The following is a 26,023-nucleotide window of genomic DNA, read 5'->3' as shown; positions in this document are numbered from 1 at the left end:
CAGCATTTGCAGCGCTGTTGGGAGTGGTGCATTATGGGCAGCTATCCCAGCTTTCAAGTGGTAGCAACGTGCTTTTCAAAAGAGTGGGGTGGGGTGGAGTGTGACAGGGAGCGGGGGAGAGAGAGAGATTGGATTTTTGGAGCCGACACTGTGTGTCAGCTCCCTGCCTTGAAAATCTGAACATTTCCTCGACCCCTCATTCACTCTTAACTGCAAATAGCCTGCAGACCAGATAAGCAGCTGCTCCAACGGACTCCCTTTCTCCCCCTCCCCCCCCGCTGTTTCTCTCCTCAAGCAAACACTAGGCTGTAGACATTCATCCCCCTGCCTGCCTCATTCACAGCAAGGTAGTGGGTTATCTCAATTGATTGTTCACAGTCAGTTACAGATTGATCACAGCAAACAGGAGCTGTGTTTGTTTTTTAGATAAGCAGCTCCCGGAGCCCCGAGTTCACAACAAAACAAAGAGAGGCATCATAACAAAACAAAGAGAGTAATTTAGTTAAAAGCATTCTGGGATATCTCCTAATACCCTGGAGGCCAATAACAGTGCTGGTGTGTGGCCACACTTGACGAGCAGCGCTGCATCACCAGCGCTGCACTCGTTATACCCCAAGCAGACCAGGTGTACAGCCAGCGCTGCAGCCAGGGAGTTGCAGCGCTGGATGTGCCTTGCAGGTGTGGACAGTTACTAAGTTGCAGCGCTGGAAAGCCTCCACCAGCGCTGCAACTCTCTAGTGTAGCCAAGCCCTTGGTCAGTCCTCACGTGAGACACCTGTGACGGCTGGTGCTCCCCATAAGGCTGTATGGAAATATGCTTATGTTATATATATATAACATAACTAGAATGTGTTGTATGCTACATATGTCATGAAACCTATCTCTGTAAATGTTATGATCTACTGAATCTCTTAATCCTATTTGTAGGCATGGATAATTTTTGTATTCGAAGTTATGAATATTGGCTGCATACTTGTTTGATTCTAAGTAGGCTTTAGTGAAACAGTTGAAAAGACTATTCTCAGTAAGTCTGCAATCAAGAACCACTTAAGCCAACAATGAACTTGGAGACACCAGTCCACATCTGGGCCGTCCCAGGAATGTGGCTTGGCTGGTAAGGAACTCAGTCAGGAAAGGACATGTGACTTGCCAAGGTGACTCCAGAACTCCATCTTGGAGCTGGACTTTGCATAGGAGAGAGGAGGGGGTTTCCACCCACAAGAGAAAGTCTATTTAAGCCCATAGGAGACCGCTCCATTTTGTCTTCAGCTGGCTAAAGAGAGAGTCTCTCCACCCCCAAAGATACCTGAAAGAAACTGGAACAAAGGACAGAGATTGCAAGGGGTGTGAGTGATTGCTGGACCCAGACTAAAAGGAGATTAGTCTGTAAAAGGAAGCATTCTGGAACTGGTGAGGCTCTTATCTGTATACAGTTTCTTACTGTATTAGACATAGACTGGCGTGTTTTATTTTATTTTGCTTGGTAATTCACTTTGTTCTATCTGTTACTACTTGAAACCACTTAAATCCTACTTTCTGTATTTAATAAAATAACTTTTTACTTATTAATTAACCCAGAGTATGTGTTAATACCTGGGTGGACAAACAGCTGTGCATATCTCTCTATCAGTGTTATAGAGGGCGAACAATTTAAGCTTTATACAAGGTAAAACAGATTTATTTGGGTTTAGACCCCATTGGGAGTTGGGTATCTGAGTGTTTAAAGACAAGAACACTTCTGTTAGCTGCTTTCAGCTAAGCCTACAGCTGTTAAGGGATGTGATTCAGACCTGGGTCTGGGTTTGCAGCAGGCTAGTGAGTCTGGCTCACACCAGGCAGGGCACTGAAGTCCTAAGCTGCCAGGGCAGGAAAGCAGGAGCAGAAGTAGTCTTGGCACATCAGTTGGCAGCTCCCAAAGGGAGTTCTGTGATCCAACCCGTCACAACACCAAGAGTGGAATGGAAAGATTCCCATTGTCTTAACTTCAGTGGGACCAGGATTTGTTTTGAATGGACTATAGAGGTGAAACTTTTTTTACCCCCAGAAATGGTGTTACAAGGCCAGAGTTAAGGCATGAAGGTGGATCAGTGTAAGGAAGCCTGCATTGCCTCTGTCTATGCCGAACCAGATTTGTCACTAAAAACAGGGCTTTGCTCTCCAAAACAATTGGTGTGGTGACTTTCACATGCACTAATTCAGTTTGAAAATAAAATAAGGATTCTTTTTCTTTAACAAAGTGTGGGAGACCTACAGAGATTACTATATAATAATAGCCCAGGAGCAAACTTGTATATCTCAGTTAATGAAAAATACGTTGAACAGAATTTTTTTCATTTCACAAGTGGGTGGGGTGAGGAACATTTTGTTAACAAGATTAATATGTTCTATTTTTTCTCTACTTAAGTACTGTAATTTAGAAAAAAATAAAAAGGGATGAGCTAATCCAGTCTAAAGTCTACTTGATACTATTTTTATTGGGAGGAAGGAAAAAGAAGTGTAAGCCAAAATTAAAAACTTCGAATAAATTCCTGTGTATTCACAATGCACTAACTTGGAGATTTGCTTCAAATCCTGGCTAAAACTCACTTAACCCCCCTCTGACCCCCAAATTCTGTGTGCTTTCTTAAAGCCACCTCTGAACATAGTTACTAATAAGAGCTTTCTGTAGTCCCTTATCAAGTATTTATTCAGGACTTTGGACAGCTTTGTTCTATTGGTGTGAATTTTGATTGTTTGCTGTGGGCTTAGATAGAGCCACCTTGCTCAGTCATTGTGATTGTATCACCCTTTTAGCTTTCTTGTCAACAGACAGGAAGATAGTATTGAATGTCCAGTTGATAAAGGCAAAAAGTCTCTGTTTTGTATGTTTTGCTTGTTAAAAGCATTAGTCTCTGTTTTGTACGTTTTGCTTGTTAAAAGCATTAGCCATAGTTCATTTAATTATGTAACGATGAGAACAAGATTTTCATTTCACTAATAGATTCCCAGATTGTTTAATACATTACATGCTAGATATGTTTTTATTGTAATTAAATGTGGTTTAACATTTTAGTTTATTACCTTTCCATCTCTGAGCTAAATTCTAGCACAAGCACAACTCCCATTGACTTCAGCTGTATGTGCATATTTGAGGGAATAGTTTTGCCCTTGGTTATAAATTGTGTGATGTAGAAATAACATACACTTTAACTCAATAAATTCAGGTATACTCTCTTTGCTGCCATGTATTGTTTTGTGTTTATAGGCAAAATATTGAAAGTTTCCATTAACTAGCTATGAGGAGTCAAATGTACTGGGACAGGAAGACCTCTAATTTCTAGGTAATTGTGCACTAACCTGATAAGCTCTATGCGCCTGAGACTGATGCTTGATATCAAATGCAAACACGCACAGTATCTAGAATACCTAGATTGTGTAGGATTTTTATGTCCAGAAATAGTGGTTTCTCAAGTCTCTGCACCATCCTGATGAAATGTGGACTAAAGACCTGGATTTTTAATGATAAAATGTTGGTGGATTCCTGGGAGCCTTTCCCTTTTCCTGGTGTCATTGTTTCTGACTTTACTGGATTGAATTTGAGCTGACTGCTCTTCAACATTTTTCACCTTTTTTCTCCACCCTCTCCAACCGCTGGGACATCTTTGTAATTTCAGAGGGTACATCAGTGGGGAAGGAAACCTGTACTTTGGGTTATCCTGGAATCCCCATTTGTTGCACAGTCTGTCTCTAGGCCAGGGGCTTCTCAGAGTGCAGCCACAATCTCTTGCTGGTGGCCACTCTGACAATTTTTCCTAAAATACTTAATTAACTTTAGGAAAAACAAATAAAAATGCATATATACATGTCCAAATCATTGTAATTTATCTATCTATATTTTTTCAGACTCAGTAATAAAAATAATGTACAGTTGTCTCTGTTCTTTACTGGACTAAAACAGAATAGAAATTCATATAAAGTGCTTTGAACATTCTTGTCTATTTTTTTTCTTGTTTTCCTTTAAAAAAAACAACTTGCTAGCTATAAGTATGTTAATATCACTTTTCACAGCAGACTTACTCAGCCCCAGCAAGCCCCATGGACAAATTAAGCCCTGGATGAGGAGGTAGGTACGGGGAGTGATAGGTGCGATGGGGTACTGGGGGAGGCAACAGGGTCAGAGGTGATTGTGGGAGGGGGTGAGCTCGGGGCCAGAGGCCACCACCAGGCAGCCAGGGAACGGAGCCCAAAGTCCCACTCCCAGGGGATAGGGCCTGGGGACAGATCCCAAAACCCCGTAGCTGGAGCCTGCCGCCTGCCACCCCAGGGCTGAAGCCCAACCCCACCACTCCTGGGAAGGTGGGGAACTCGACTGCCTGCTCCTCCAGCTTGTGTCTCCAGAGAGGGGTGGGGCCCATCCACTGCCGGTGGCCCCCGGGAGGGGCCACTGCTTTTCCCCTCCCGCTTCCCCAAATCGCTGCCCAGGAGGCTGTGGCTGCAGGAAAAGCCCCGGGTGGCTGCATTTGAGAAATGCTGCTGTAGGCCATCCAATTTCTGTGTTGAAGAGGGTGAAAGTGGTGGGCTTTGTGGGACTTCCAATGGTAGGGATCTGCGGTGGAGAGGAGTAGGTGTCCAGTATAACCAGCCTGAAATGCCTAACTGGGCCCAACCTAATGCTGCATCAGTTATTCTTGCTAGATGACATATTTGTGCCATTATCACTATGGTCAACATGTTTATTGCTGTTGAAATATCTAGTAGTTAAAGCATAGAGGTTCTGCCTTGTCCAAGACCAAGACAAGGTCATCCATCAGCACAGCACATCGATATACTGTGTCCTGTTCTGAAGCCTGATTGTAATGGATCTAGCAGACAGATGTCTCTGGAGCTTGCATGGCACCACTATGTTCTCAGTGACTTTGCCAAGAATACGTAGCTTGGAAGTTAGATATTTTCAAGGTCATGGCGTCATGTGTAGGGGCTGTTCAATGCTGGCTGGACTGTTGCATTCTTTAGCGTGATGGAACTGCTTTGGAAAGAAGCATCAGTGATTTTTTTCCCTTTTTAATGTGATTAGTCAAGTCCCATTTTCACAAGTGATTTAGACATTTAGGAGCCAAAGTCTCATTGGCGGGGTGGGAAATCAATGGAATTTAGGATCCTAAGTCACTCTTAGATTCTTTTGAAAATTTTAGTCATAGTTAGGGCCCTACCAAATTCATAGTACATTTTGATCAATTTCACAGCAAGAGAGTTTTAAAATTGGTCAATTTTCACATTTTCAGCTGTTTACATCTGAAATTTCAGGGTGTTGTAACTGTGGGAATCCCAACCGAAAAGATATCTGGAAGTGGGTCTGATTCCTCCTCTCCCTCTCCCACCCCGCTGCCATGCAAAGGAAGGACAAGTCCTGTCTGTCCCCAGCCCAGGCAGGGACTCGAAGCTAGGAGCCCCCTGGCTGGGCACTTCCAGGAGCAGGAGGAAGATCAGATTTAACGGAGAATGGCTTATTTCAGAAGGTCCGTGACATATTTTTTGCAGCCGTGAAATTGGTAGGATCCTAGTCATAGTGACCTAGTTTGTGATTGCATGAATGAGTACTATCTCCATGAGCACATTATCGCTAACAGCATGCTGCAATATGGACCAAGTATTGATTCAGAGAGGAGTGCCATCTACTGGGGCACCATCACTTCCTGACGCATATGTGTATATTCCTCTGGTACTGCACCATGATATGATACTAAGTCCTACAATTTCCTAAAGTAACTGGAGGCCCTGCCTTGCCTGAGGTTTCAGTGTATTGCTGCATCACATACTAAGAACACTTAGCAGCCTAGAATACCAGAAGATAAACTATCAAATCAAGAATGGTACAATAATACTACTGTATTATGCATTCATCTATACCCCATTTCATTAATATTACTCCGTACATAATAAAATTGAACAAATCCCTGGATAACAAGCCCTCAAAAAATGAAAAGACAAAAAGAAACCACCTTTCTGCAAAACCCAGCTAACCACAACTTCTGTTACTCCTGACTGAACTCAGGTTCATGAAAGCCATTGAAATCAGGAGGAAACAAGCAGGATTGAAACTTTTTTCTCCATTATGAAGCTCCCTACAAGTTGAAATGTTATGGAATTAAGAGACCTACTTTTCACACAAACATTACTTTTTATATATTAAAACTAGATAACATTTAAAATCAAAACTTCTCTATCTTCCTTTGAACAGTTCATTAGACAAACACACAAACCTATTAACTAATAATAATAATAATAATTTGGGTAGATATATGGAAACTTAACTGGTGAAGTATACAGTAAGGCAGTGGTCCCCAATGTGGCGCCCTTGGGCACCATGGCATCTATGTGCGCCCAAGTCCTGGCTGGCGGACAAGCATCTGCCGAAATGCCACCGAAAAGCGGCATCATCAAGAGGTGTTACCGCCGAAATGCCGCTGATTTTCGACAGCATTTCAGCGGCGACGCCTCTTGATGTTGCCGCTTCTTGGTGGAATTTCGGCAGATGCTTGTCCGCCGGCCACAGTCCTCGGTGGCTTGTCGTCCGGCGCCCACCACCCGGAAAAGATTGGGGACCACTGCAATAAGGTAACACAGAATACATTTATCATAGAGGAATGAGAAAAATAATAGATAGTTACAGATGAGAATTAGAAGGAAATAAAAGTTGCATGATACAGCAAGCTCACTATCTTGGTGAGCATAGAATTTGGGAATGTATAACTTATCCTTTTGCATTCCCTCAATGTTATATAAAATAAATGTCATTTATTTTCACAAGGGGAGTGATATGAACAGCACAACTTCTGACCTTTTTGAAATATCCATTGATATACAATAAGAGGAAAGAGCAAATGAGATTTAAGCTATGGGTATGTTGGGATCTGATTTATATGATGCTTAAAAAATTCCCACAAGTCTTCAAATAAAGGAGCGGGGAGCACTGAGTACATCTGGTTATTGAAAGCCCTCCGTGTCTTTAATGGAGCAAGCCAAACTTGAACTTAATAGTGACATAAAATATATTTACTAACAGTAAGTTATTAAAATATTTGTATTTATTTCTGTAAAAAGACTGAGAGCTATACATGTACGAAGTTCAAGCTGGCTTCCTTTCTAGGAGAGAATGTAAAGGGACTTGAGCAGCAATTGTAGCCACGCAGAGACCTGAGGAAATCCAATTTAGATGTACATGAAAGAAGATACGAGAGACCTATCAGGTTTAGACCACAGATGGAATAATTAAGGAGAATTAAGGAAAATGTGATAAGGCTACTAGGAAAAGTAGTGGGAAGATCATAGGGCAAATGTCTAAGGAGCCATTTGACCTAGTGACCAGGTGATATGTCTCATCTCTTTCTGAAGAGGAAAAGGCCAAAGCTGAGCCATAATCTGTCTAGTGATCAGGAATCAATAGCTAATATAGAGTTACCAGAGAGGATGAAGAGGCAAGTTCTGTACATAGTGCAGAACTTGGCCCAAAATGTTCATAAGACAGGGAAAAAAATACAGATGTTATGCTGAGGCATTTTGGGGAATCCACACTTGGTAGTGCTGGGAATGGGAGTAGGGGGAGGATGCGGCAGTTGGGAGACACCTGAAGAGGGAGATCTGATACAGTTAAGAATGGCATCCGAGATATGGGCAGAGAGATGAAGACTGAGTTGACACAAGTGATGTTGCAGGTCTTTCTGGCATCAAATGAAATGAAGGAAGTATTAAGATACTGGTGATCAGCCTCTCGATCAGGTGATAATGTAAAGATAAGAGTTTAGGAGTCATAGGGCCAAAATTGCTGCTTCTATAAATTGGCCTAGTTCCACTCACTTCGGTGGAGCTGTGCCAATTTACATCAGCAGAAAATTTTGACTCTGATGCCTTCTCTGGTGACCTATTGTGTCTGAGCTGGACACAATGTCTGCAGGGGGGCTGTGAGGTAGTCCACATATCCGTGGCTGCTGCTATGCCTTTTTAAAAGATATTGAGAATCTCTCTCAGGGCCGTGCAAAGGGTGAGGGGTAAGCGGGGCTTCATTCTGCAAAGGGCCCCATTCTGTTTTGGCTTCTTTTTTTTTTTTTTTTTGGCTTTGATTTTCACTTCTTACTCTTGTGGGTCTAGGGTGACCAGATGTCCCGTTTTTCAAGGGACAGTCCCATTTTTTGAGACTTTTTCTTATATAGGCGTCTATTACTCCCCACCCCCTGCCCCATTTTTTCACAGTTGCTATCTGGTAACCCTATGTGTGTCCCTATGCTCCTCTGTGACTGTTCACTTCACTTGACCTCTGTTGAACTTATCCACATTCCTGGACTCTGGCTCATTGATTTTGCCTGATATAGCTCTGAGTTTCACAGAAAGCTCTTACGTGATTACACTCCGTTTCGCAGATATTTGTTAGATCTTTTACCTACAGCCACAGTCATTCCAAACCTAGCAATTGATTCATGAAGAGCTTGATGGGTAAATTCTTACAGTAACTGACTGTTTTTCTGTCCATGATGCCTACAAGCACAAAAGTAGTGCTCAAAACCGCAAGATGCAACAGATCTTTGAAAAAGATCCAAGTGTGAGTGGTCTACAAAGTTTCTTGATATGCCATAGTCTGATCATGCTACTGGTGAAAAATCCATGGATTGTTCTGCTACTTCCACTTCTGAGCCTTCCTTAGCTAGTGAGGCTGCTCACTGGGGTGTGTGTGTGTGCTGAAGGCTTTGGTTCTGGGACTGAAAGTTGTATTAGCAACCAATGGGCAGCTGTTATGCACATGGGCACTGAAAGCAGTTCAGTTATTGAAAACCTGGGACAGAATTTTGCCTTTGGTAAGGCACATCTAGCTACTTGGCTGCAAGTGAATCAGTAGCTCCTTTTTGGTAGAAAATGGCCCTGTAGTTTATTTAGAACAAGACTTTTTGCATAGCAAATGCAAAGGAAGGCAAGTATTAAAATTGCTAATGAGGAATTATGCACACAGCCTGTATATCTTGCCTCCTTATTCTGTTTCACTTGTTTCCTTTTCCAGCCAAATACCTCCTCTTCCTTTGTGAATCATATAACTGGGTTCATGAAGTTTTCCACCATAGAAAGCAAGTAGGCCACCATGAACGTTCAAAGGAATACATCGAGGCATTTGGTCACTGGACAGAACTGTTGGAAAAGAGTCGCTATGATGGGGATATAGAAACCCCACAATGCACAATATGGGGTTAATATGCTCATGTGGCTCTGCCCTGCTGCACCTACAGGAAATGTCAGGATTGGAGGAAGCAGCTTAAAAGGGAGACATTCAGCTCAGTTGATACAAGGAGAGTAGGTGTGCAGTCCTTAGCTCCTGGAGCAAGGCCTGACTAAAGGTGACCCTTCTCTGAAGGAAAGGAGTACTTTTTGTGGATGCATTTATGATGGGATTATTCTTGGATACTAGCTTGTGAACCTAGTTGGGGCCCAAAGCTTTAGAGGAGCCCTCTGAAGGCCTCTGTACTCGTATTCCATCTGTGGTTCATCTTCATTTGTGCTTGATTGATGAACCCTGGAAGGGGCAGATTATCCATGGCTCAGCTCTCTTAAAACCAGACTAATGCACTGAAACATTCAGATGCTACAGAGCAGAGGCCTGGCTGACTGCTGGAGACTGGCCCAGACCTGAGGGGTACCCTGGCATTGGAACGCTGATGAGTCGCACAGCAGACAAAGATATGCGGACTTGCTATCAGATTCACAAGGACTAGGGTTGCCAGGTCGAAAACAGACCACTGTGGCTCCGGTCAGCACCGCCGACCGGGCCGTCAAACGTCTGGTCGGCAACACAGCGGGAGCCCAGGGATAAGGCAGGCTTCCTACCTGCCTTGGCTCCATGCAGCTCCCGGAAGCAGCCACCAGATCCCTGCAGCCCCTAGGTGCAGGGAGGCTCCGCGCACTGCCCCTGCCCAAGTGTCGGGTCTGCAGCTCCCACTGGCTGGGAATCACAACCAATGGGAGCTGCAGGGGTGGTGCTTGCGGGTGTGAGGGCAATGAGTGGTGCCACAGAGCCTCCCTGGCCGCCTAGGCATCTAGGGGCCACAGGGACCTGATGGCCACTTCCTGGGAACCACAGTAAGCGCTGTTGGGACCCCCCACCCCCTCTGACTCCCCAATCCCCTGCTCCATCCCGGATTCCCCTCCCATACCCCAAGCCTCTCATGCCTGTCCCCACCCAAGAGCCTGCACCCCTAGCCAGAGCACTCACCTCCATGCACCCCACCCCCTGCCCCAGCCCGCTGAAAGTGAGTGAGGGTGGGGCAACGGAGGGAGCAATGGGGGGAGCGGGGATGGAGCAACCAAGGGAGGGGGGATGGAGTGAGCGGGAGGCAGGGCAGCAGGGGTGTTTGGTTTTGTGCTGTTAGAAAGTTGGCAACCCTACATGTGACAGACTATTTTGTCATCTCTTGGATAGTTTTCTGTACTTGGGTCAGAAGTGACTAGCTTTGAGATGTTCATTTGAGAAATTAGACAGATACCATAATGGTAACCTTTAGGTTTACTTGAATTGCTTGCAAGGTATGATAGTATGTTGCAAGATCATGTGGAAGCTATTAGTTCTAGTATTGCAATGGTGATGTACTTATCAAACCAAATTCAAAATTAATTTATTATAGGATCAAGAAAAGTACAGCAGACTATTTTCAACAAGGTTAAGAAAGCTAACTACTTCTCTGTTATGTGTGATTGCATTCCAGACCTTTCCCAAATGGAACAAACGCCTCAGGTGTTAATGTTCAGACTTTGAAAGATGGAGTGAAGGTCATTCAGAGTTTTGTGGATTTCAGTGAAATCCTCACCAAAGGAGCTCAGGGTATTATGGAGGTTATTTTAGGGAAACTGACAAAAAGATGCAAAGAGTCCTGTGGCACCTTATAGACTAACAGACGTATTGGAGCATGAGCTTTCGTGGGTGAATACCCACTTCATCCAGTGCACCGATGAAGTGGGTATTCACCCACAAAAGCTCATGCTCCAATATGTCTGTTAGTCTATAAGGTGCCACAGGACTCTTTGCTGCTTTTACAGATCCAGACTAATACGGCTACCCCTCTGATACTTGACAAAAAGATGGTTTAGATATGGCTGCTTGTCCTGTTGTACCCTTCAATGACAAAGTTAATGTGGCTGCAGCATACAAACGTGTTCAAAATCGAATTTAGCGCACAAATCAGTATGCATCTTTCATCACATATGGTGCCCTTTCACTGAATGTCATTGGAGAAGCTCCTGACATGGTGGTTCCCCAAGTTGTGTTTTTTGGAGTTGTCTTTTCCACGTCTAGTAGTTGGGATGTGTTTGAAAAAACATATTAGCATTACATTAGAATGGCAAAGCACACAACAAGATGGCCAGCCTGGGTAAAGGCAATCGATCCACTACAAAATCAGGTTTAGGTGTTTTTTGATTCTGTAGACAAGATCAAGACACCACACACATTTAAATTGGAAACTGATAGCCTGCAAATGAACACTTCTTATGGGTTTGTTGCATTGAGGAGACTGCTGCTTCATGGACTGAAATGTTAGGAATATCCACATAGTTCAAAGAACAGTGTTCTTGAAGGAGGAAGATAATGCAGATGAACTTGCAAAGGATGAAACATCATCAGATTTCCCTTCTTTTCCCCCTCTCAACCCCACCCCCAATTTTTTTTTGAGTGCCAGGTTTTCAATCCCATTAGACACAGTATCAACACAATTGGACAACAGGATGCATAAGTATGATGGAGTCAGGAAAAGGTTTGCTTTTTTTGGTGGGTGAGAAACTGAAAAGTCTCAGCAGCAAAAATGTAAAAGGCATGCTTGAAACTTAGCAAGCAGCTACCCTGAAGATTTAAATTTGGAGTTTTGGGAATGAAATTGAGCTCTCTGCCAGTTTTTGCAATCAAACTTTTAAGAGAGACTTGGAAACGGAGGCGCCCATTGATCTCCTTAGCTACATTCACAAGGGATGCCAGTTTCCCTAACATAAAACAGCATTGCACTTTTTTTTTGGCTGCATTCCAGTAACCATGGCCGCTAACAAAAGGAGTTTCAGCAAACTAAAATTAATCCTGGGGCGGAGAGGATAGGAGCTGCTAATCTGGGTGCAGAGGAGACTCATGCCAGAGAGACAGGGTTTACATACTATCCCCTGGGTTCATGGGGGACAATGGCTTACCTGATCCCCACTGGCCAATCCATCAGCTCAGTTCATAGACTCATAGACTTTAAGGTCAGAAGGGACCATTATGATCATCTAGTTTGACCTCCTGCACAATGCAGGCCACACAATCTCACCCATCCACTTCTATAACAAACCCTCAACCTATGTCTGAGTTATTGAAGTCCTCAAATTGTGGTTTGAAGACCTCAAGCTGCAGAGAATCCTCCATACATTCCTCTCTTCTTCCTCAGCAGAGTGGGGGATCCTTAAAGATTGCAGGAGGTTCATTTGCTGTTGATTTCAGTGGGACCAGGATTACGCATCTTCTCCTTGTCTGTACTAAATTCTGAAATGAATGGTAATAGTTAAAGGACTTGGTAGCTAAAACAGTTTATAGTAAACAAATTAATTTTTCAGTCTTAATGCAGACTATTTCAATCAAACTGGTCATATATATGAATGAAAAACTATTTGTTGTCCACTTGCCCATAGGGAAAGAGCATGTGCTCCAGAGCTGCTGTAAAGACTCTCAATGGAAAGTGAAGAATATGTCTGAATTGATTTATGTGAAATTGGAACTCTGTAGGGACCGTTGAAAAGTTGGACTCTTGGGTGTTTTGGGTTATATTTTTCCTTCATGGCTTGTCTGCTGTTCTTTAGATTTATGATGGTGCCATCATGACACATGCTGCTGGATTATTTTCTTTTCGTTTTTAGTTTTTAAGAATTGTTTCAAAGTCAGCACTATGAAATTACATATTTGGAAAGTAAGAGCTTGTGATAGTGTCTTGGGAACTTTGATTGCTGTTTTTGTTAACTGTTGTTTCTTATGCTTTTATGGTCTCTTTGCTTTAGAATTCTGTTTCTGGATTTTCTCCACTCCCTGGTGGTGCTTACCATGTAAATGAAGTGACACAGTATACTTCTTTTTAACTGCTCTACTTGTGTGTCGCATGGTGTGTATACAGTTCAGCTGCTTGCTATGTAGTCTTTATGGCTATATGATAACAATATAGGTTATGTTTGCTGGCCACCTGCACCCTGCCTACACGTAGGAATTGGCACTGAGTCACTCCCTCATATTCTCACTGAATGCTTCTCCCATGTTAGGACTGGAAAAACTTGCCATTTTACAAATGCCTTTTTTACACTGTGCATTACATTTAATCTTAGTAACCTTTCATCATGGCTTCATTTTATTTGTTTACTTTCCAGACTGAATCTATTATATTTGTATCACTAGATCTTTTTCCAATGTTAATAACAGCATAACCTTAAAATTGTAAAAGATTTATCGATAGACTGTTAAACACTTTTAATATTGGAAAAAGTTCTGCAACGGGATGAGAAGTATTTGAGATTTTTTTTTATTTTTAACCTGATAGTTGAGCTGAAAGCAAATCTGATGTTACTGTGTGATATTTCTTTAAATAAAATTTCTTCCCTTTCTGTGCAATATACATTGTGCCCCATTATTAACAGAAGAATCAAAATTGAACTTCATATGTCTACTGGCTCTTGTATTCAAAAACATAACCTACATGGTTGGAATAGTAGAATACAAAGTATATGTACATTTACACTTTTTGGAATATAGTTTTTAATTTTTTTTGAATTTCTTAATTCTGGGTTTCCTGTTGCAAGAGGTAATGATATCTTTAGCACCTAAGCAGAATATTTCAAAGGCTGCATGCAATTCTTAATACTTTCTACATATTAGTGAGGTTGCCATTTAATGGGCATGTGTTTAGAAGAAAAACCCAGAACCCAGAACTCAGGTCTTGACAAGTTTGACAAGGGACACATTCTCTGTGGCATAAGATCCATCTCACTTGTTGCCTTCAAACTCTGAGGTGACATGGAGACACTGTAGGGTCAGGGGTGGCTCTAGCAATTGCGCCGCCCCAAGCAGGGTGGCACGCCGCGGGGGGCGCTCTGGCGGTCGCCAGTCCCACGGCTCCGGTGGACCTCCTGCAGACGTGCCTGTGGAGGGTCCGCTGGTCCCGCAGCTCCGGTGGAGCATCCGCAGGCATGCCTGCGGGAGGTCCACCCGAGCCGCGGGACTAGCGGACCCTCCGCAGGCTTGCCTGCGGCAGGTCCATCAGAGCCGCCGGACGACCGGACCCTCCTCAGGCACGCCTGCAGGAGGTCCACCGGAGCCGCCTGCTGCCCTCCCGCTGGCATGCCGCCCCAAGCGCGTGCTTGGCGCGCTGGCGTCTAGAGCCGGCCCTGTGTAGGGTCAACCCGGGGGTCTAGAATTGGAGTGCCTATTGTACTAGGGCATGTCTACACATACAGCACTGCAGCAGCGTAGCTGTACTGATGCAGGGGCGCCACTGCAGTGCGTCTGGTAAAGATGCTCTATGCCAACAGGATAGAACTCTCCCATCGATGTAATAAAACCACCCCCACAAGCAGCATAAGCTATGTTGATAGGATAAGCTCTCCCGCCGACATAGTGCTGTGCGCACGAGCGCTTATGCCAGTGTAACATATGTTCCTCAGGCTATGGCTACACTTGCACTTCAAAGCGCTGCCGCGGCAGCGCTTTGAAGCGCTAAGTGTAGTCAAAGCGCCAGCGCTGGGAGAGAGCTCTCCCAGCGCTGTCCGTACTCCACCTCCCTGTGGGGAATAACGTACAGCGCTGGGAGCCGCGCTCCCAGCGCTGGGGCTTTGACCACACTGGCGCTTTGCAGCGCCACAATTTGCAGCGCTGGAGAGGGTGTGTTTTCACACCCTGCTGCAGCGCTGCAAATTTGCAAGTGTAGCCATGGCCTCAGATGATGGTTTATTCACATCCCTGAGTAACATAAGTTATGCCAACATAGACTGTAGTGTAGATAGAATCTAATGGTATGAAGACCAGTCTGGATCTGGAAGCCATATAGGAGTGTTGTCTGTGTTGGATCTGACTCAGTGTTGCAATCCAAGCTGGAAACCACATGAAAAAGGGTCCTTGTTGCTCTTCATTCTCTCAGATAGTAGAGGAGAGCAAGGAGCTCTTGATGAGTCTGAATAAAAGTTACATACCTTAGTTGATCTTCCTTTACAAGGGGCTAAGTGGTGAGAGTTTGAAAATGTCCTTAACTGCAGGAAGCAATGATGCCTGGTGTCTTTCCTTTTCTTCTAACCAAGCTTAGGTCAGGTATGGTATAGGAACTTGAATGCCATCAAGCAGATATAGGTAAACTATCATCATTTGTCCTTGTCATTATTGATGAATTTTCCAGGCTATGGCATGGGGAAGTGGGAAAAGTGTTTGCATCTCCTATGCAGTAGATCGCCATACTTAAAGTTCTTTCACATCGTTAAGCACAAGAGCAGCTTTGAGCTACTGCCAATTTGGGTACTAATATATAAAGAAGACCAGGATGGGGAGTAAAGAGGCCGATGGCCCTAGCCCATGGCTGCCAACGTCTCTTTATTGAAGGAATGTATGTGCAGCAGCTGCATTTCCCCTAAAGTACCGGGAGGCATTACAAATTCTTGAAGTACATTGCCTCCCAGAGTTTTCTCTACAGCAATATGGTTCTGTACTGCCTCCTACTCAGAGCTGTGCTTGTCTCCTGCTGTAATGTCTGGACAGATTTTTCATGATTAGCATCTATTTGCTTCCTTCCAGGCTCTGGAACAGACAGGACCATTGACTTACTGGAGGTGTTTGTTTGCTTGTTTAAGTTTATAATATGGTACTCCTGCTAATCATAGTAACCTCCTATGTTCTTACTCTGTTTTTGCATACACTTTTCGTATGGCTATAGGCAAATCTTATATCTTGAGAAGGAATGTTTGGTCTTTTGGTTAGAACAGGAGTCTGGACAGCAACACCTTGATTCTGTTCCTGGCTCTTACTGCTGACTTGCTGTGCGACTCTGGAAAACTTGCTTCGGTTTCTGGGCCACAATTTACCCTTCTGTAGCATGGTTATATTAACTTGCATACGTACTCTATTATCCTTGGCTGCAAGATGGAATAAAAATGCAGAGTATTGTTGCTCTCCTGTCTGAGACGCATCTATGTCAGTGTCAAATTCATACTACTGAGTGTTTAATCCCTTGATGCCTATGTTGAATTTCATAATACATACCATCAACGCTATCTGAAGTGATGTAGAATTTAAAAATCTAGGCAATACTTCCTTTTAGCAAATCTGATTTTGAAAAAAATTCTATTGAGATATAACATATTCATCACATGGCTTAGTAATACTTCTTTCCCTTGTTTTCCATTCCTCTCTTTTCCCTTTAACTTCTAGTCAAACTACCTTTAACCTTTAAAACAAGGGATCCCAGTTGGAAACTGTTGTTTTTTGATCAATTTTATGTGTATAAAGGGCAGAGAACTCAGAATAATGTGGTTAATGGCTTATATGCACTAAAGGAATCTTTTGTGCGGGGTTTTCATTGCTTTCAAAGCCAAGTTGAATGGGCTCCATTTATTTTTGTAAATGGGTATTTTATTCTTTATTCTATTGAAATCTAAGAATTCCTTTTTAATCAGTCTTTTTATTCCAATATTTTATTCTGATTAAATTTATGACACTAAATCATATCTGCTAAATCTCTGCCCCAGAGAATATAGTCAAAGCTATTAAAGGCCAACAAAGACAAGACCCAGCATGGCCATTCTGTTAATTAAGGGTATGGACAACTTGAGGATGAAAATGAGGAGAGAAGTGGCTTGAAAGGAAGTATTTATGAGGAAAGGGAGAGGGAAGAGTGTGCTCGCTGGACAAACCTAGGGAGGATAATGTAAGTGTAGTATGTAGTATCAGTTGTGGCATTTGGTTAAAATTTGAAGACCTAGTAACTTCCCTTAGTTCTTTGTATGCTCATTACATTAGGTGAGTTTTGACATGTATTGTAACTGACAGTCTCTTCAATGAAGACCTGATGTTGCATTAGAACCTGGAATGTGTCTATGAGCCCTTATGATCTGGGTTACAGGAGTAGCTGGCCCTTCATGGATTCTTCATCTGGCCAAAAAAAAAAAGTTTCATTAAAATAATAAGTGAGTGATGCTTATAGTTGGAATGAAGCATATACACTTTTATTTTCTCTGGAGCTCTGATGGTAGAATCTTTGTTAGTCTGCATGAATAAAGACACACAAATGAGCAAAGAGAAGAGAAAATAACTATAGCAAAATTGAAGAATGTTGTGTCCTATTTGGACCAGCAGGACAGAACTGAAATGAGGGGAGCCTGGAAGAGAGAGAGCGAGCTAAATTTAGTCCAAAGGAGGGTCAATCAAGGCATGTACATGGATGGATTTTAGCAGGAATCAGAAGGATAAGGTTATTTTTGGTGATATTAAAGGGGTGGATGCAGCGAGTGATTTGTGCATGTGCCATTTTGTCATGTGCATTGTTGCATATATACACTAGGTATAAGTGTAAATACACAATGTATGCGGGGGCATGAGGCATTGTGTGTTTGCAATTTGGCCAGGACTACATATAATTTGGAAAATATAAACTAATCTAAAAAATGTGACCATGGGAGACATGACAGTTGCACTATCATCAGCCCTTACTATGAGGGAGCCTTCTTCCTGATATCCTTGGCCAAGCGGTAGATCCACTCCAACCCCTTAGTCCTCTGAGCATCCCCCTGGAGTGCCAAGCTGCATATCCACTGAACACTCACAAAATTACCAGACCGCTGTTCAAAAGGAACAGTATACTGCAGCTTACTAGTTACTCCCTAGATCCCAGCTCACACCTAGACACATAACACGTGAATACGTTTACAGTGAAAATGTGAGTAAGTTGATTTAACAAAGAACAAGAATTCAAATGATAGCAAACAGAAATATTGGAGAAAAGTATTACAGATAAAATCAGTGTGTGTTCTATAGCCTAAACTTACTTTGTAAGATGCCCTCTCATCTAATATGGTAGTGCTTTACCCAAAGTCCTTCCCACAGTGCTTCTCCACCAGGATAGTTGAGACCACTCTTTCTAACCCCTTCACAAGATCAAGACCTCTGGCAACTTGTCTCCCAAGATGTAGAATGACTGGACATCTTTCTGCATTCCTAGATATGTTAGACCAATCCTTTGTTGTTCACCTGTAAAACAAGGTGTGTTCGCCCTACCTGCTAATTTCTTCCCTCTGCAGCATCTTCATTGCACACTGAGTCAAATGCTGAATTGACTTCCATGGTAGGACACATAATATAAATTGGTTAAACATGGAGAGAAGTATCTCCCATCTTCTGTTGTGGTGGACTCAGTCACAAGGCACACTACTTCAGAGTGACCTGCCCTTAACTATAAGGCCTTATGTACATATATTAGAAATTATGTTCTTATCTCCTTCCATATTATGTGTATGTGCATTTCACAAAGATTATGATGATCAGTGTGACACAGGCCTTCAGTAGAAACATAATGTGACTCTCTTTAGTGAAATAGAATGTAAATACCAGACCCCAGGGATACCTGTAACCCTTATGTATCGCTGTGCCCTTTGCCATTTGTCATCAAGTGGTCCTTGGGTCACATTTGTTATAGAATGGAGGCAACAGAGAGGAATTAGGAGGGAATCTAAATTCACTTTTGGAGAGAGTGGACCCAATTCTGGTGTAAGAGCAGAGCAGCTCCATTCACTTGAATACAGTCACTCTGGATTTACCTTGAGCTGAGTTTAGAATCTGGTCCATGGAGTCTGTGCTGGCGGCAGGGCATACAAGAGGTGGATGATATAAGACTGGGAAGGGGAAACGTCATATGGGAACTGGCTGCATAATAAAGGTAGCTGAACCCTGGGATGAAGTGTCTGAGAGAACATTGATGGGGATGATGGTGAGTTCAAAGCAGAAGGCGGATGAACAGGCATTGAAGGAACTGAAGTGCTAGTGAAAGTACATTCAGCAAAAGTAGGATAATAGCCAGGTGAGCAGAGACTTGTAGAAACCAGGGGTGAAATCTTGGCTCCATTGACATGAAGGGTAAAACTTTCACCAACTTAATTGGTGCCAGGATTCCATCCTAGGAGCTGACAGAAAAAGGAGAATGATCAACAATTAAATAATGAAGAAATCTATCATTCGTTGCACAGACATTTAGATCCATCTGACTTTTATAAATGTTGGTTAATTTGATCAAGGTGTTAATCAAAAAATTATTTAGACAGTTGTTTCTTGATTAAAAAATATTATCTGCTGACATGATTATACAAAATCGTTAAAACATGCTTAACTGTATTGTGTTAATCCTGCAATGATTCTTTCCATCTTCATTATCAACACTGCAGCAGTTGATCATTCTTTTTATGCAGGAAAAATATTTGTATTCTTCAGGCAAATTTTAGGAAATTTAATGTTTAGAATGATCAGCTTGCATTTGAGCTTTAAATCTTTTTCATGGATTTATTCAGCTACACAAATTAAAACATCATAGTAAACGCATGTTTAGCTTGTTTGTATTGTGTTATGTGATTTTTTCCTCCTTTTTATCATGCTACATAAAATGCTCAAACTGTATAAATAACTCTATTGAGAGCGGAGAACTCAGAGTTAGAACTTCTGGGTCCAATTCCCAGGTATGTCGCTGACTCATTGTGTGACCCTGAGCAAGGCACTTACCCCTCTGTGCTTTAGTTGCTTGATCTGTAAAATGAGGATAATACAAACCTACTTCACAGGGCTTTTATAAGGCTTAATTAATATTTTATAAATAATTTTTGAGTTCCTCAGATGAAAGACACTATGTAAGTGCAAGCTTCTGTTGCTGTTAGTTGTGTTGTCCCCTCCTCCCCCCGCAAGCAAACAAGGAAACTATTCTGAGGGGGGAAATGTGGTGTTTTTTTAAATCTTGGACCTCAAAAATTTTAGGAATACAAAGACCTGTCCCACGTGTCATTTTCATTTTCTATTCCTCACATCTTCTTCCATTCCTTTCTCCTTCTGTTCCCCAGAAACAGGTAGTAGTAATTGGAGATATACCAATCTCCTAGAACTGGAAGGGACCTTGAAAGGTCATTGAGTCCAGCCCCCTGCCTTCACTAGCAGGACGAATTTTTGCCCCAGATCCCTAAGTGGCCCCCTCAAGGATTGAACTCACAACCTTGGGTTTAACAGGCCAATGCTCAAACCACTGAGCTATCCCTCCCCCCTAGGTGTATTGGGGAAACAAATCTAGGCATGACTACAGCCCATTTATGTTTGTTTTGCTTGGTAACATAGTGTAAGTTTGTCAGCCTTTATATCAAACAAGGTGGTTGGTTTTAACTCCTTTACTAACTTGGAAAATGGCTATCAACTTTATTTCAATTCATTTTATAATTATGAAGACTTCTTTTCAATCAGCTTAGTCTTTCCAAATGGGGGAAAATTCTCTTCTGGCATGAGAGTCATGGTGAAAAGTAGATGTTATAACTACTAGACTGTGATGATCAAAACGTTTAAATGTGTAAAATGCAGGAACCAATTAAAGCTGCTTGCAATAAGGCTTTTCAAGAACAACATTCCTTAGATATCCTTAGTGCTCTTTCTCTGGGCTAGAGTGGTGAACACTCCAAATTTGTTTTCAGTAATGGAAAAGGCCAAATGGCTTCTGTTACGTTGCCCTCTTAATAACTGACCAAAGGGTTGTGTGAATCATCATAACTTCTCACTACCAATCGTAAAATGAGCATATTGTTTTTCGAATCAAAATGCTTGCTGTTCTTACTCTCAACTGGTAGGCTCTTCCCAGTTTTTCTGGGTATGAACCTTTCTGACCCCAAAGCTAATCTGTTCAGGCACAGGAATCTGCCATACAAAGCAGTCTTCATCACTGGGGCCTGAGTGGTTATCACTGTCTACTCCTCTGCTCAAATTAAAACTCTAAAATGGTTTGGGCCTAGGTTAGAATGGTAGGACTAATTCTGATCTCATTTACACTATGATAAAAATCAGGAGTTATCCCATAGAAGTTAGTGAAGTGACACCAAAGAAAAAGTGGTATAAGCAAGATTAGAATCTGGTTCTGTGTCTCTGATGTAAAACCAAGAAAGCTGAGATCACTTAGTGCTTGGTGTTGTAACTCCTCTGTTTTAAGCAGGAGCTGATAGTGGGACATTTTCAGTGAAGGGCACTATACTCGGGGAACTTGTATCTCCTCCAGGACCAGCTCTAGGTTTTTTGCTGCCCCAAGCAAAAAAAAATTTTGGCTGCCCCCCACAGCCCCTCCCCAGCCCTGGGCTCCCCCCCCACACCTCCCTGCCACCCCACCGCTGGGCTCTCCCCCCCACCTGCACCCCCTGCTGCCCCAACCCTGGGCTCTTCCTCCCACCCCACCCGCACTCCCTGCTGCCCCAGCCCTGGGCTCCCCCCCACCAGTGCTGACTCCGCCCACTTCCCCCTCGCCGCCAGCCAGTCTGGGCTGGCAGGGTCGGGGTAAGCAGCGGGGCTCCCGGGCTACGCCTCAGCCCAGGGTCCCTCCGGCTGGGGCTCCCGCCTCCAGGACCGGCTGGGACCCGGGAGGGCAGAGCTGGGGGGACCGCCGGCACAAGGCTGAGGAGCCAGGGCAGGGCAGCCCCAGAGGGAGGAGGACGCGGACCCTGCACGGCAGCGCTCCGCCCTCTAGGGCCCCTCTGCTGCTGCTGTTTCTGGCCACCCTGCTACAGTCCCTGGGTGGCTCAGGCCGCTTCACCCAGCCCCAGCTGCAGCATTGGGGGGCAGCCATCCTGCGGCACCTGTAGGCAGCTCTGTGTGCCCCATGGGGTGGGCTCCAGCACAAGTGTCCCGCTTGGAGCCCGCCCGGCCATAAGGTGCGGGCACTGCTCCCCGATGCAAACCGCAGCAGCCCCAGGGCGCCCCCGTGCAGGATGTGCTGCTGCTGCCAGGGCTGGCTCTAGGCTTTTGCCGCCCCAAGCAAAAAAAAAAAAAAAGGATGGCTGGAATGCTGCCCCTGAAACTGTGCCGCCCCAAGCACGTGCTTGGTTTGCTGGTGCCTGGAGCCGGCCCTGATCTCTTCTTCCTCCCCTTCGCCCCCCCCTTCCTCCCAGAAGTCTCAATAAATAAAAGAGAAAATAACTTTTGGGGAGGGGGGTAAGTCTGGCTCATGGGTACAGTGGATGGCATTTTAAATTTAAGTTGCCACGGTGTGGTGTTTGACTTCACTGCTGTAGTTACACTTTTGACTATTTGGTAGAATATCCTGCAAATACCATAAATTTAATTATCAGAGTTGGTTAATGCTGGTTCTGCTTTTTAGTAGCACCTATGGAAAAATACAACATCCCACCAAATATCCATGCTGCTGTGGGGAAAGTGAAAAAAACCACATACTACATAAGCTAATTTGGTAGTAGGATAAAATTCCTTACATGGCCTAAAAAAGACACCTAAAGCCCACAGCATATCCAGAGGCCTCGTGTTGCATCTCTAGTTAAAGTGGAGGTGGGGAGAGAAGGGTAGGAGATGAATTGTGATGTGGAAGAATACAGATACAGATCAGTCCCAGCCCATGCAAGGACACCCTTCTGTCTCTGCGCTTGCTAGTCCATTGGAGATCCTGCTCTGTTATGGTGGAGAAGGCAATATACCACTTAAATTTACCACATGAACAAAATAAAGGAGGCACAATGACTTTGGCCTCTAAATACTTTAAGTTACACATTTTGCTTCTCTAGTTAGCATACTAGTTAGTTTTTCATTTCATCATTCTCAGGGAACTTGTTTTACTACCAAAAAAAAATTTTTAAATGACCATATCATATTACTTAGGGACCTGTTTCTTGTAATGAGATTTTTCATTAAGTAGGTTGAATACAATTTTTTTTGGAACTAACAGTTTCCAAACTTTAATGTTCCCTTTTTTAATGTTTCCTATTATTTTCATATCCTTAGCACACATACCTAAAACACTAAGTGACATTTTATTTAAGAACATTTTCAGTAAGTCTTCTCTGTCTGAGAGAACTGAAGTTGATAAAAATACTCTTATGTCAGTCTCACACAGGAATATTATAAATGTTTATTAACTATAGTAATCAGGAAAAATGTGTTTTTTTTGTTTGCAAACAGTGGAAACCAAATCAGAGAACTTTAATATGTATTAAAACCATCAAGATGAGAAAACAAATTAATTACTCTGAACCTATAGGTAGAAAAAATGTTAATGTGTAACAGGTTTTAAATGCACATTGGGCTGAATACCCTAGGAGTATCTAGGAGGCACACTGTCCGAATACCCTATTTCTGTGGTTAAATGCACTGGTAGTGCATTTGATTATGGTGTTGTGCGTGGGTGGTAAACGAAGATCCCCAATCCTGCAAACACTTAGGTCTTGCATTTAAATTTGGAAAATGTGAGTAGACACATTGAAGTCACTGAAACTGCTCCTGTGCTTAAAATTAAGCAAGTGTGCAAATGGCTGCAGGTTTGAGGACTTAATGCTGCCAGGTTTTAAAAAAATCAGATATTCAAAAGTGCGCTTAGCCACTCAAACTACAGACAGTACGGAAAAACAAGAAAACTGTAGAACATTTTGAATCATCTGTTTGTTGAACTTTTGCAGTCTAACATGATGCACTAGCTCTAGTCCAGGTAGCAGGAGTACTCAGCGGGAAAAGGATTGGGGGGAAGGAATTTTTTTTTGTTTTATCTTTAATGTATTGTAATTATAAACAAGAACAATATGTGTGTGTGGGGGGGAGCATGTTTTTATATTTCAGAGCTCACAGATTGCAAATTACATGTAGGCGTCTTAAAACAGCTGGCTCTCCTGGTTACCTAACTTCCTCCTCCTGAGAGCAAAATATAGAGAAGAAAACAACAAAAGTAGTATAAATGTCAGCGTTTGAATGCTGGCAAGAAATTTATCTGGTTTACCAACTCCACTGACCAATCACTTCTACTCTGCAGTGGTGAGCTTATTACAAACTAAAGCCCTGATCTTGCAAACATGTATGGTCATACGTAACCTTACTCACATAAGTAATCAGTCTTCAATGGGCCACTGCTCATATGAGTAAAGTTGCACATTTGTTTAAATTAAAAATGCAGATGGGATGTCAGTGATTAACAAGTTAGCCTGCCCAAGAAGTGGGATAATCTGCAAAGTGAACAGTTAAAGCTCATAGTGTTAGTTAATTAGACAGCGGTTTGAAAACAAGTTTTCTGTAATTTGGTAATATAAAGTAAAGGCATCTACTTCTACAAATGATGGAAAGAAGCAATGTGAACCCTCCTTAAGTTAGAAAGTGTGGAATGTAACAAAGTTAATTCCTTTGGAGAACTCAGGAAGTACAATTGATAAACGTTGTTGGGTATGTATTTTACAGCTGTATCAAGCATGGTAAGTCTAGGTAAAGAGTGCATGTATAGAAACACACACACACACACACACAAATGAATAAAATCAAATAGTGTTTCTAGCTGTCCAAGACAAATTTATTTTAGGATCAAACAGTTTAACAATTTCAAATGACGTCCAGAAAGTCTTTTTTCTTATGTGGTGTATATACAGATTTGCTCAATTGCAATGGTAGATTGAGAAATTTTTCAACACACATATTTTATTTATTTAAAAGAGATGGAAGGGGGTTAGGAACGGTGGAGGGGACTGTATGGTTAAAGAAGAAACCGGTAATTATTCTGTTCTAGACCTTGCTGTACACTCACATGGTCACAGCATGTAATGTGTACCATTGTAATTCATAAATGCTGAATATTAATGCCTTATGTTTGTAACTGTCTTTGCATGCTTCAATCTTAATTGTCGATTTCATATGGCACTCCACATTCCAGGCCCTCCTGCAGCAAAAGGAAATAATTAGTTGGTTTGAATCTGTTTTTCTTTGTACTGTTTCATTGCAAGAGCTAATGTCAGGCTGTCAGAGTTTGTGTTATCAAAGTGCATTCGGAAATCAAAAGATTACAGTAGTTTTTTATGAATTTTTAAACTCTTCTATAAAAACAAAGTTTAAATGAAACAAATCTTACAGCTAAATCCATTTCCTTTTTCGTCTTTCCCCCATTAAAGTCAATTTATGTAAGTTTATAAGGAACTTAGTGTCAAGGTCTTATTTTCCATCAAGTTTGCCCACTTTGTGTTTCTGAACAAGTGAAGAAAAGTGAAACGTCACAGCATATTGTATCTCCAATTCTCACTCTTTATTATCTTTTGGTTTTAGGTGGTAGAGTGACCAGCCCCAGGATTAAAGATAAACTGTTCTGAAAAAGTTGATTTTTTCTACCTGACTCAGAATAATGGATATAAAAGACCGAAGACACCGCTCTCTAACAAGAGGTCGCTGTGGGAAGGAATGCCGCTATACAAGTTCTTCATTGGACAGTGAGGACTGCCGAGTACCAACTCAGAAGTCCTATAGCTCAAGTGAGACATTGAAGGCCTATGATCATGACACCAGAATGCACTACGGAAATAGAGTTTCTGACCTAGTTCACAGGGAGTCAGACGAGTTTCCAAGACAAGGTATGTGTAAGGCACAACAATTTTTTTTCTTTTTTTTTTGGTCCCAATAATCCCCGGTACACTAGCCACTGTCAGTAATGTATATGTCAGCATGCCAGTAGCATTAGAAATGCATGTAAAATGGAGAAAGGATAATGCTTGTAATTTTACCTGTTTAAAGCAGGAACAGGGTTGCATTTTCAATTAGGAAATTCATTCCCTTCCATTGTCACATTAAGCTGGGAACATTTAGGCTTCCGATCCTGTCAGAAGTCACTTTCTGTAAGTGAGGCAAACCTAGATCACTATGTTAACATATATTTTAAATAGAGAAGCACTAATGACTCCTAACCAGCTGTCATATTTGTCATATATTGGCAAATATTGTAACCTTACAGTATGTCATCTGTATTAGTTTTAGGTATAATAGTGACATTTTCACGTTGCT

At 42.5% G+C, this 26,023-nt stretch overlaps 1 protein-coding gene across 1 annotated transcript in view; it reads left to right on the top strand.

Annotated features, from left to right (window-relative positions):
* The window catches only part of TENM2 (teneurin transmembrane protein 2), a 966,597-nt gene that overhangs the window by 126,840 nt on the left and 813,734 nt on the right, over positions 1–26,023 (top strand). The window contains exon 4 of the mRNA XM_045027903.1: positions 25,295–25,596. Within this exon, the coding sequence (XP_044883838.1) occupies positions 25,371–25,596 (226 nt within the window). The 5' untranslated portion in view covers positions 25,295–25,370. The remainder of the gene's footprint in view (positions 1–25,294; positions 25,597–26,023) is intronic.

Source organism: Mauremys mutica, chromosome 8 (assembly GCF_020497125.1).
Source record: "Mauremys mutica isolate MM-2020 ecotype Southern chromosome 8, ASM2049712v1, whole genome shotgun sequence".
Classification (NCBI taxonomy): Eukaryota; Metazoa; Chordata; order Testudines; family Geoemydidae; genus Mauremys; species Mauremys mutica.
The sequence above is the reverse complement of the archived record's forward strand: the minus strand, read 5'-3'. Positions and strand labels throughout refer to the sequence as shown.